General features: G+C 39.4%; 1 protein-coding gene across 13 annotated transcripts in view; it reads left to right on the forward strand.

Annotated features, from left to right (window-relative positions):
• Positions 1-13,015, forward strand: part of CARMIL1 (capping protein regulator and myosin 1 linker 1) — a 346,067-nt gene that overhangs the window by 290,838 nt on the left and 42,214 nt on the right. For 9 of the 13 annotated variants that reach the window (XM_030817391.1, XM_030817392.1, XM_030817397.1 and 6 more), the window contains one exon: positions 12,877-12,894. The exons of the other annotated variants lie outside the window; for them this stretch is intronic. In XM_030817391.1, the coding sequence (XP_030673251.1) occupies positions 12,877-12,894 (18 nt within the window). The remainder of the gene's footprint in view (positions 1-12,876; positions 12,895-13,015) is intronic. 13 annotated transcript variants of the gene reach the window in all.

Genomic DNA, 13,015 nt, shown 5'->3' on the forward strand with positions numbered 1-13,015 from the left:
AGTGCCTGAAGAAGTATAGTTCGTTGTATTAAGCTGTAATTCTGGCTTCATTTTTTCTTCATTGTCTTTACTCATTAAAAAAAAATATTGCTGTTACATATGGGCCTCAGCTCATTTTCAGACTGAGGTGGTTATACATTAGTAAAGTGAAAAATTAGATATGGTGGGAAAGTGCTCTGATAAAGGTAGGCAGGTTGCTATGGAAGCACAGAGAAGTGATGTCCAGCCCAGCCTGAGGGAGGGGTGTTGTTAAGGAAGGCTTCCTGGAGGAAGGTTCTATGCATCATGCCTGGCACATACTAGACCCTCAGTAGCTGTTGGTGCAATGAGAGATGGCATGAGAAGGAGAAGTTTGCTGGAAGGAAAATGAGTAAGTAAATTTAGTAGGGAGAGTGGCACATATAGAGCTCTGGAGTGAAGACAGAACAGTGCAATTTGAGGAACCAGTATAAATTGAGGAACCCAATTTGGGGAGGCTGGTAGGGAAGGCATGAGCCTTATCACCCAGAACCTTGTAGATCTCACTTAAGGGTTTGTTCGTTGTTTATTTGTTTATTTTTAATAAGGTAGCAAGCAGCCACCAAAGGTGAGGAAGCTGTAAGATGGATTAGGTTTTTGCAGAAACAGTGGTGACTTCTGTTTTGTTCATCGAGATTGAGGTACTCACAAGGCCCTGGTTGTGATGTTCAGGAGTAGCTCTGGGGCTCAGTAGTCAAGTCTGAATAAGGTGTCAGCCATGCCCAAGTAAAGCTACAGTACAGATGCACTCACCAGACTGCCTTCCCTGAAGTGATCATTGCCTCTTCAGTTCTATCAGCACTGTTCTTTTTCCACATTCATGATATTTATCTTAATTTACCTTCAGTGGCCAGGTGCAGTGGCTCATGCCTGTAATCCCAGCACTTTGGGAGGCCGAGGTGGGCAGATCATGAGGTGAGGAGATCAAGACCATCCTGGCCAACATGGTGAAATCCTGTCTCTACTAAAAATACAAAAATTAGCTGGGCGTGATGGCACATGCCTGTAATCCCAGCTGCTTGGGAGGCTGAGGCAGGAGAATTGCTTGAACCCAGGAGTCGGAGGTCGCAGTGAGCTGAGACAGCGTGCACTCCAGCCTGGCAACAGAGCGAGACTCCGTCTCAAAAAAATACAAAATAAAAATAAAAATAAAAATTTACCCTCAGCTACAGGTACATATATTCAACTTCCTACTTGACATCTCCAATTAGCTGTTCAAAAAGTATCTCATATATAGTATGTCCCAAATAGAATCATTGAGTTCCCCCTTCCCTCCCTAAGGCTTCACCATCAGCTTTATGACTTTCTATTTCTACCCATTTGTTCCGAACTCTACCTGTCAGCCTCAATCTCTCTTATTCTTTCACTGTCCAAATCTATCTTCCCTCCCTCATCCAAGACATGTTTGATTCTTGTCTGGACTCTTGAAACAGGCTTGTACCTCACACTCCTACCTTCACTGTTGCCTCTGCAGTCAGTCGATCCCTTATTCAGTATCCAGAAGAGTTTTCTAAATGGAAATCAGATTGGTATCTAAGGTGTCAAATCCTCTGATAGCTTCACATTGTACCCAGAATAAGGCTCATGATGCATAAGGTCCTACATGGTCCACCTTCTGTCTCTGTCTCCTAATCTTACTCTAGTCTCTCCTTTGTTCTCTTCCCTCCAGCCACTGGTGGTTTCCTTGCTTTTCCCTAGAACTTGCCCAGGCTCCCATCTCAGCTCTTGTTCCTTCACCTTGGAATATTCTCCACCAGCTTGTCCCATGGCTGTCTTCACACTGTTTAGGTCACAATTCCAGTGTTTCTTTCTCAGAAGTTGTCGTTGATCCTCTTAGCCAAAGAAGCCTTCCAGTCACCTTGCATATTATATTATCTTAGCACTTATTAGAACTTGAAGTGATCTTACTTACTCGTGAAGGTATAAGCTTCTGGCGGGCTGGGACTTTGTGCTGTTGACCATATATCCCCAGTATCTAGAGCAGTGCCTGGCACAAAATTGCTCAGTAAAATTTGTTTCCCTTCTCCTGGCTTTGAATTATAATTACTTGCATGGGTTTTCTTTGTATGCTTCTTGAAAGAACTGGAATTACATGTTATTGATTTCTATATAGCTAATGCCATCAATAAGTATCAGTAGTAGCAGATTAATCTGGAAGCTATAGAAAATAATTCTTGCATGGAAAAGTTATCTTTAAACTGATGAGGTTCAATTAATGAGAACATTATAGATTACCAAGCTGTCAGCAAGTTGCTGAGGAGAAAGAGATTAAAACCACCCACCCACTGTAACCAGTGCTTTGTCATAGCAGCCAGGTGTGGTAGCTATTTTAACCCATTTTTCAAATGAGACTCTTAGAAGTCAGAGGCGTTAACACACTTTCCCCCATCACACTGCAATAAGGAGGAGCTGCAGCTGAAAGCCCAACTCCACATGATCTGACTCTCAAACACATTCTCTGTCTGCAGAATTCATGGTCTTCAGGCTGGCCTGAATCACAGGAAACAAACACCCAGGGAGGTTTGTGGTGGGAAACAGCCTTTTCACTGAGGGCTTACACTGAGTGTTCGGTGGATGGTATCTTTATTCCCACAGGCCAATTACTTATAGAGGTTTATTCTTATTCTCAGTGGAACTGGGGGAGATACTAACCTATGGTAGCAAATCCATACCTCCTCCAATTATGGGGCAAGCGATGGCATGGATTGTAGATGCCTGAACTGATGGAAACAGCAGAAAGATCCGGGGTAGAGGACTCTGCCCCTGGAAGCTGCCCATACATATAACACACGTGATCCTTCCAAATTCAGCCCTTGTGGTTAATCAGGCTGCACTTCTTGCCCTAACTTTGAATTGGATTGTTTTCCTTCTTGCCTGATAGAATCTCAGGTTTAACCAAATATTCCCTGAGATTAAAGACTTTCTGAGGAGGGAACAAGTAGGGTAGATTTATTCGTGCTGAAATTTGGGAATGACAAAAAGAAGTGGCCTAAATGTGGGTGGAGGGAGAAAGAAAACTAGTGCATGGCTCCACTCCACATTATGCTTTTGACCATTTAAGATTAGGTCACAGTAGATAAATTAAGTGATTCTGTCTAAATTTCTAATTGTACTGTTATAGTTTAGAAACATCAATTAAAGTTGGGATGAGTTAAGCTTCATTCTTCAGCTCACATGTAGACATTCAGAGAGTGAAGTGGGCCTGTCAAATTCTCAGTTTCTCTAAATGCGCCTCAGAGGAAACCTCTGTCACTACTGGAATTTATATTTCAGATTTCTTCCATCTCTCAGGGCTGAGGCCAAACCTCTATCACAAGCCTATCCTTTAAAAAAATCAAAATATAAAATAAATGGTTTTTAGCTTTGACGTTTGATGTACGTGCTGAAGAAAATCACATTGACTTTCATTCTGAAAAATCACACTTGGAAACTAGACCAAAAAAATTTCTTCCATGCTCCAAATATAACTGCGAGGGATTTCTTTTATAAATTCTTTTTTTTTTTTTGAGACGGAGTCTCACTCTGTCGCCCAGGCTGGAGTGCAGTGGCACAATCTCAGCTCACTGCAAGCCCCGCCTCCCGGGTTCGCGCCATTCTCCTGCCTCAGCTTCTCCAAGTAGCTGGGACTACAGGTGCCCGCCACCACGCCCGGCTAATTTTTCTGTATTTTTAGTAGAGACGGGGTTTCACCGTGGTCTCGATCTCCTGACCTCGTGATCCGCCCGCCTCGGCCTCCCAAAGTGCTGGGATTACAAGCGTGAGCCACCGCGCCCGGCCTATAAATTCTTGTCTAGATTATATAGCCTTATATAAATGTATTTCTTGGATTTATATGTGTTTCTGACTTCTTTGAGAAACTATTTTAGGTAGCAGATTTAATAATTAATGGAAATTTAAAAGATAAAGTGGGGTGAACAGAGTTAAGAGGAAAGAAAACCTGAAGGAGTTATAATCAGCAAACTTAAGGATCAGCGCCCAGCCCAGGACCACGTGGTGCTCTATTCTGCTTGCTGGCTAAGGGTGAAGCCTTAACCTGAAAACTAGTGCTGCAAGTTTTAGATCTAACATTTGATTATCCAGATTGGGGTATGTGATCATTTCTGTTGTCCAGACAGAACACCTTCTAGCCAGAGCTGAGCTGTAGGGTGGGTACCTGCAAATCAAGACAGGGTTTTTCTGTGAAAGCAGCTTCAAATCCACTTCAGCCTTTGAGCCAAATACTTAATGGAAATCCCCAAATGCCAAACTCAATTCAGCATGGCCAAAATGACTTTTTTTCTGGAAAAGATTTCAGAGCATTCTTTATCATGGCCATAAAAACCTTAGTAATGCTTCTAGTTGTGCACTGTGTGGCCTCTTCCCTCTAGGTAACTAAATGAACTGGCCACCTGTATGTGGTTATTTGATATTGAAACTTTGTATGTTGGAGAATGTCAGTGGAAGATTCATATGGGGTTTGTTCCAGTTAACATTAAATCAAACAATAGCTAAGAGATTGCCCTCATTATGCTCTGAAAGCCAGTTTTGTTTTGTTAGAAAATAATGCCCTAGTGGTATATAAGTCATATGTTTGATGGAAAATGTACCCAACTTTTCATTATACCTTGGCTGTAAATCGATAATTCATTTTAAAATGAGATCAAAGACACAAAAGATCAAAAGCAGCAAACAATATTGCGTATTGTTTTTGACAAATGTTCTCATAGGTAGAATAGAGTATATGAATGATGATCTGAAGTTATGGAAAAATAGCTATCAAAATAATTGATCTGTAATTTAGAGAGAGATATCTTGAGAATTCACTCTTTTGCGAATCTTTCTTTAGAATTCATTCAGTAGGGATGTTGATTAAAAGGAGTTAAACTGAGCATGATGAAAATCTTGGTTTCCAAGCTGGAGCAGGTTTCAGAGTTTTGGTGGTAAGCCGTCTTTCCCTGAAGCTCTGTGTAAGGTTGAGGAGTTGGGATTTTAGGACCTAATTTCAATAAAGCTTGGGGAACCACTTGCTCTGTGGTTAAAAAGTATAGGAACCAGATCTTCTGATTACTGATTGATTACCACAGCTCTGTAACTAGGATCCTGTCACCAGGCCCCCAAATCACCGTCCACTCTTTTTACTAGGTACCGCTGTAGTTTATTTGACTCAAGTTTGTTAAAGCAGTAAAATAATTGTTATATTTAACCTGGTTTTTGTTGGTGGCAGTATTGTTGTTAACTACTAGTTTTTGTCATCACTATAAAGCTGATATTCCATGAAGGGAGCAAATGTGTTACCTGAAGAATTTAGGCTAATATTTTGATTATTTATCTTGATATCACTGAACTATGATGTCCTTTCTAGAGGAAAGTATTTAAATCTTCTAAATTCCTAGTTTTTGCCTTGATTTTAACATGGATTTTCCAAGATTGCGACTTAAAATACTTCAAGTTTAATACTCAGTAGGGTTTTCCCCTTTGTTTATGTTTTCACAATAAAGAAAATATTAAAATGCTATTCAAGTTTTTATGAGCATTGGATTAACATCTTGCTTAATAGTGCAATAAAGTAATTAAATAATTTTCCCACTTTTTTTTTTTTTTGAGACGGAGTCTCGCTCTGTCGCCCAGGCTGGAGTGCAGTGGCGCTCACTGCAAGCTCCGCCTCCTGAGTTCACACCATTCTCCTGCCTCAGCCTCCGGAGTGGCTAGGACTACAGGTGCCTGCCACCACGCCCAGCTAATTTTTTTTTATTTTTAGTAGAGACGGGGTTTCACCGTGTTAGCCAGGATGGTTTCGATCTCCTGACCTCATGATCCACCTGCCTCGGCTTCCCAAAGTGCTGGGATTACAGGCGTGAGCCACTGTGCCCGGCATTTTCTCACTTTTTAAAAAATTATAATGCTACAGGGACATATACCTGATCTTGTAGTAATAAACATCATGCTTCTGTGCCCAACAGGAGTCACACACTTTGTGGTGGCAAGATACTTGCTTGAAATCAGTGCCAGAGAATTCTATTTTTGGGCTGCTCTTAAGAAAAATGTATTAAATTTTATTCACTTTTTAAGGAGAACATTCAAACATGGATTTTCACTTTTGCAGCAGTTGCAAGATGAGTTACAAGGAATAAAAAGTGAGGTATTTCCTGTTTCCTGGAGAAAACGTGACAAAGTTAGGAAGATAAATATTTTTGTTGTATCAAAAAATTGTGCAGATCTGGAAAATAAGGAAAAAAAACCATTTTAATTTCAAAATAGTTCTCTGCCATGATCTTTTCAATAGTCTCTCATCAGTGCTGCTCCCTAAATGTTTTTGTTTTAACATCATGATGCCAGTTTAACTTTTATGTGAAATGACACTCTGGATATAAAAGTTAATGAGTGTAGCATGAATAGCTGGATTTAATGTTGTGTTTAGTAGGAAATGTGGCACTTCACTAAATCTCTACATAACGTTCCTCCTTTTGTCCATCGATTTATTGCAGCTTTCTCAGAGTTATGACTTCCCTATACCTTTTCTTCCTAGGCTTGCAAAGGAAGACTTTATGCTGTCCAACAATTGTCTTAGCAAGAATTAGGTATCTCTTTTTCTCAGTGAGATTGACACCGTCTCAGACTTTTTAAAATGGAAATGCACAAAAATTACTTTTTTTAACTACAAATGTGATAATACTGTCTGGCTAGATATTGAGGGTAAAAGTCAATTAAAACTTACTGAGTTTTCTCCTTGAGCTGAAAAGCTAGTAGTAAGTATTTAGTTTTTATAATCTAGTTCATTAAACAGGGAAGGTAGGTCTAGGATATTTTATATCAAAAAGCAATGATTAGCTCTAAATTCGATGGGATCATTTCAAAGCTCAGAAAATCCAGTTGAAAGGGCTTCACTGAGACATTCTGAGCACCAAAAAGCATAATGACTAGTAGTTTAAGATACATTGAAGTATTAGAGAACCATGCATTCACAGTAATACTCAGAAAACATTGAAATGCCAGTACAGAGGATTTTCAGAGAGGAAATGTTTCTCTTTTCAGAGGAATGGCACCTAATATAAGAACAATGAAAGAGATAGAAAGTTATAATTTTGCAGTTCTGATCATATCCATTAATTCAGGCAAGGATTACCAATAGTTGCTTAAAAATCTACATGGACTAAAAGTATCACCTCATAGAGTTTCTATTAATTACCAAGGGAATGAGTACTTTACAATGGAGCACAGCTGGAAAGTCCCCATGCTAATCAAGGGATCAAGGTCAGTCTTACCAGTAGTGGAACAACCTGACATATGTGTCAATCGCTGTGATTCAGTCAGTAGTTCACAGCATCCCGTATGTGGTATTCATGCTAAAAATGTTTCACTGAATCTAATCATGAGGAAATCATCAGACAAGTATAGCATGTGAGGCAGTCTATGAAACAATTGGCCTGGATTCATCAAGAAAGTCAGTATTATGAAAAAGAAAGGTGGGGATGGGAGTGGGGAGGGAGGATGTGCTAGATGAAAGAGACTGAAGAGACATTACCCTATATGATGAGTGCATTCTCTATTGAGATCCCAAAAGGGGAGGGGATGTTTTAAGGCACTTGAGGGACAGTTGGGGGAATTTGAGTACGGACTATAGTGTGTAAGTTAGATATTATACAATTGCTGTTAATTTTCTTAGATGTTGGTAATAATGTATGGTTATATAAGAAAATATGATTCTTAGGATATTCATGCAGAAGTATTTAAGGGAGAAATGTCAAGATGTCAACAACCTTTAAATGGTTCAGAATTTTTTTTTCTGTGTTTGTGTTAGAGATGAGAATGAAGGAAATAAAGTAATTTTGTGTGACAAAATGTTAACAATTGCTGAATATAAGTGAAGAGTATATTTGTATTTATTAGACTATCCTTGTCCTTTTAATTTTGCTAAATTTGAATGTGTTCAAAATAAATAGTTGGGGAAAAAAAGTGGGTGTATGTATTTGAAAAGTGCGTTGTTTAAGGAGGTGGACATCATAGCTGGGTGCAGTGGCTCATGCCTCATGCCTGTAATCCCAGCACTTTAGGGGGCCAAGGCAGGAGGATTGCTTGAGCTCAGGAATTGGAGACCAGCCTGGGCAACAAGGTAAAACCCCGTCTCTACAAAAAATACAAAGATTAGCCAGGCATGGTGGTATGTACCTGTAGTCCCAGCTACTCAGGAGGCTGAGGTGGGAAGATGGCTTAAGCCCAGGAGGCAGAGGTTGGACAATGAGCTGAGATTGAGCCACTGCACTGCAGCCTAGGTGATAGAGCCAGACCTTGTCTCAAAATAAAAAAAGAGGTGGACATCAGTACATGAACCACTAGGGTCCATGAGGAAGTTTTTGTCTGTGTAACAAGAAATAGAAAAAATACAGACACCAGATTTTTCATGAAAATAAATGTCTCTAAAGGACTATCGTTTACAATAAATAAGTCCTTACTATTTTATCTTTGTGCCTAAATGCCCTTTTTGGTAACGATGGTTGGTACTAGTAATACTTTCTTTTTAAACAAGTCTATAGAACCTGAATGTGGGGAGTGCACTGGATTAAAGCAGTGATTCAGTTCATTCATTCAAACACACACTTCTTGAAGGCCCATTATATGCCAAGCCCTCTATGGGCTCTGGGGATTTAGATGTGAAAAAGACAGAATCCTGGCTTACGTTTTTCACCCAAGAGATGATCATTTTGTCTTCCCCAGGGATGACCAAGGGGGCAGCAGGATGGGGAGGGGCACCTAAAGGAAATCCTTTGAGTCACTCTCTAGGCATTCCCCTATGTCACCCAAATTAGTCCCATTTATCTATCATGTGTTTTTGACACACTGCTTAAGATGGTTCAAAAAGTATTCTGCTGTCTATTACATGAAAACCATTTTCATTTCATTAAAATGAAAAAAATTACTTTTCGTGTTAAAGGATGCTATAGTAAATTTGTTGGCCATTAGATAAAAAGAATTTCTCTCTGCCTACACACCTCCTGTTTCTATTCTAAACTCATTTTTAAAAGTAAATATACTTGACAAGGTGACTCTGTAGTTGAAATTCTTGTAGGTTTTCTGCTTTTCTTCCCCTGGAGACTGAGGGAGGACTGATGAGACAGTGGCCAAAAGGCGCCTCTGCCAGTTTTTTGCCAGCAATAAGAGAACGGAGGGTTTACCTCTAAGCAAAAAAAAAAAAATCCTTTTTTGCTTATTTCATTTTTGCTTAGTGGTAAACCTTTCATTTCCTTATTTTTCTAACTAACTGGCTTTTTCCCCCTTCACCCAGTCTGTCCAGTTCTGACCATCTAATCCATCTCAGTTCTCTATTAAAAGGAGGTGCTGAAATGACCGGCAAAACATTTGTGTATTTCTGATAGAGTGAATTCTATTAAGGTTAATATTAATTTTTTAAAAAAAATCCCTTACATGTGAGGTTCATGATAAAGAACATGAAGAGGGAGGATGTGGCACTGGGATTTTTATTTAATTTGGGTTCTTGGGCTCTGGAAAACAATAGTTCCTGAACATCAGGAAGCCAGCCACTTTTTAACACTTCCAAGAGCAGCACTAACGCTTATCAAACACTTACACATACAGAACAACTCCGAGTTACTTCAAGAAACTTTAAAGTTTCTTTCCATGTGTTGTAGTTGATCACTTTCCATCCCCAAGCTTTTATGATCTGGTTGGTATCTTTGTCGTTGTTACCCATCAGGAGGTAGCAAAGGTGGTGGAAGTATATGGTCATTCAGACAGGCTCCTATTAAAGTGTCTGCAGAATAGTAAGTCCAGATAATCGATCAATACCATGACCAGAGTGATTTCTTTAAGTATTCCTAAATAAACTTTTTGGGACATTCCTAAGAAATTACACAAATTACTCACAAATGCCAAATACCTGTGTTCCTAACACCCGAAGAGCCACCTGTTAACATGTTAGAATCTTTGTTTTGCCAATATACACTGGAACACACACACACACTAGGACTGCAAGAGCTTATCTCTGTTATTCACTGCTAGACCCACCCCTTTCTCCAAGAATGCCTGATGTGCAGTATGTGCTTGGTAGCATTTGTTGAATCTTGAATAATACAGGGCATCACAGATAATGTAATAGCATCATTTGACCACTACTAACAATCTCACGCTTCTCCCCATTTCTCCTGAGGCACTCTCATGAGTTCAGCTGGACACTTCCTGTTTGTTTTTTGTGTTCAAACATACATGTATTCATGAACAGTGTATAATATTGTTTTGCATGTTTTAGAGTTTACATAAATGGCATCGTACCACGTGTATCTTTTTTGAAACTTGCTTTTTTCACTCAATAATATATTTTGAGACATGTTCATGTTGCTACAGGTAGTTTTTATTTTTCCTTTTAATTGATGTTCCTTTATTTAAATATATTTAATTTTAGTTATTCCTCTACTGATTGGCTTTTTGATTGTTCTCACTTTTTTGCTGTTGTAAATCTACTTCTTATTAATGGCCCCCCTCCTTAATACTCTGTCTTTGGGAATAGAAGAATTTTTAAAATGATATTAACCTCATAATCACAGCCAATTATTGAAGCACTAAGAGGTCACTGATTGGCATTGTTTGCCAGACACTGTGCCAAGCACTTGGTATTTATTATCTTATTTAATCCTCACAATTTATTTTACAAACTAGAAAACTGGAAGCTGACTTTGCAAAAACGTTGGTTAAAGTCCCATAACCCAATAAGTAGCAGGTTCAGGATTCATGCCCAGTTCTTGGATGCCAAAGCCATGAGCATGAGACATACTCCTTCTCTTGCCGTTGTCCTAATAGGGGGATTTTTTTTTTTTGAGACTGAGTCTTTCTCTGTCCCCTAGGCTGGAGTGCAGTGGCGCAATCTCGGCTCACTGCAAGCTCCGCCTCCTGGGTTCGCGCCATTCTCCTGCCTCAGCCTCCCGAGTAGCTGGGACTACAGGCGCCCGCCAACACGCCCGGCTAATTTTTTGTATTTTTAGTAGAGACGGGGTTTCACCGTGTTAGCCAGGATGGTCTCGATCTCCTGACCTCGTGATCCGCCCGCCTTGGCCTCCCAAAGTGCTGGGATTACAGGCTTGAGCCACCGCGCCCGGCCCATGGGGGGATGTTGAAGTCAGTGTAGCCCAAATGAGTTCCAAAGAGTGGACAAGAGTAGCAGAATGAACTATTAATCTTCCTTCTATCAAAAAGTTGAAATGTCTGTTGCCATGTTTTCCTTCTTCGTGGGAACATTTTTTGCTTGCCTGTCATTTTAGGAGTTGAACCAATTGAAAGGTTCCTCACCATCACTTATAATGATCTTTAGGTGGATAATTGGGACAGACTACTTGTCTTGTTGAATTAATCTTTCACAAAGAGAAGGAAAGTAAAAAGTCATCTATGGGACTTAACCATCAGCTGTAACTCTCTTATGTATGTATTCATAGTCATATCCTTAAGAAAGCTTCTGACGGCTATGTGTTAGGACAGGGTAGGAGTCTTTGTTTTGGGCAATTCAGGAAAATATATTTGAAAATATATTTTTACTTTTTCTCCTTTGATCCAGCAAGGATGTTTTCATGCTAATTTAATGGGTCATAGAATGAGTTATATTTGAAGTAAATTGCCTAATCAAATATGAAATCAGAAATGTGAAGAATGAGAATTTTTCAGTACTTTACCAGTGGAAGCCTTTCTGATAAGCACATAATACTGGTGCCAGTGATGGTGATGGTTATAGGGAGTGCTTTTTACTTATGTGCTGCCTTTACTTTAAAGAGACACAAATCATTTACATTCACAAATTGAGGAGCCCTGTATTTCCATCCCATTTTATACTGAAAATAATTGACATGAAAAATAAAGAACTTGGAAAAAAGAAAGCCCCAGCCCCAGGTGGAAGGAATAGGTGGCCTTCCTCAGGAGGTTTGGAAAGGATCTCTCAACCCCTGACACTTTGCTTTCACAAAGACTAGCATTCTACAACTGGACTTCTTTTTTTGTTTTTAAAAATTCCTTTATAAATGAATTTTTAAATTCATCATTATTATTCCAGAATAATTATTATTCATTCAGAATAAGAAGAGGATGCCCTAACAAAATTTAATGATGACCAATGGAGTTTTAAAAATTATTTAGAGTTTTTTTTAATCTAAGGTGAATGGAGAAGGAAAGAAAATAAAGAAAAACATTATTTAGAGATGTAATGTAAAATGTAAGGTGACCTAAATTCCCACTAAGGTATAAAGTATCATCAATATTGAATTACACTGTGGGTAGGTAACTTGTGCTGAATCCTGTCATCAGATCTTTTCCTGAAAAGCTTTAATGACTGAAGAGGCAAAAGAATTCAAAGCTGCTGCTCCTAAAATGCAGTGGGAGCACAGAATGATGTAAATGGCCCCAGAAGAGACACCTGTAAATGTCTGCAGATACACTGTCCCCACTTAGTTCTTGAGACTGGTCCCGTGGTCCAGGAGCCAGGACTTGCATGGGGTTCTTTAATAACTATCCGCTGCTCTGTCCATTATGTGCTTTGGAGCTGACAAAGCCACCATCCCCCAAATGAGGTTAATGCCTTGTGGGGTTGGTAAATATCACTTTGTACACACCTAGCAAGAGACATAATATCTGTAGGTTAGGAGTTTCTGAAATTTTTCAAGCTGTAATTGTGCTTCTGCTTATAAAAAGCTAGATTGGATGTCTTAAGCCATTAATATGTTGGCCTCATTCCTGCCTTATTCCTTTGCTATGAAGGCTTTTTATGTGTTTTAGCTTTTCTGTTTCTTTGTTTGTGAATGGTATCCCTCTCCCTCCCCTTTTCTAGTAATGCTGTTGCTTTATCTCTCTTCCATTCATATTTTTTTTCTTTCTTTTTGCTGCATGGAGACTCTCTGCTGTACAAGTGTAAGTATTTTTTGGTGGCTCTGCGGTTTCTGGCTGTACTACTTTATATTCTTGTGCTCCATTTGCTTCTGTGCTGCCTGGCTGGTCTCCCAGGAGACTGTAGTGTCATCATCCATCTGCA

Source organism: Nomascus leucogenys, chromosome 8, assembly GCF_006542625.1.
Source record: "Nomascus leucogenys isolate Asia chromosome 8, Asia_NLE_v1, whole genome shotgun sequence".
NCBI lineage: Eukaryota > Metazoa > Chordata > Mammalia > Primates > Hylobatidae > Nomascus > Nomascus leucogenys.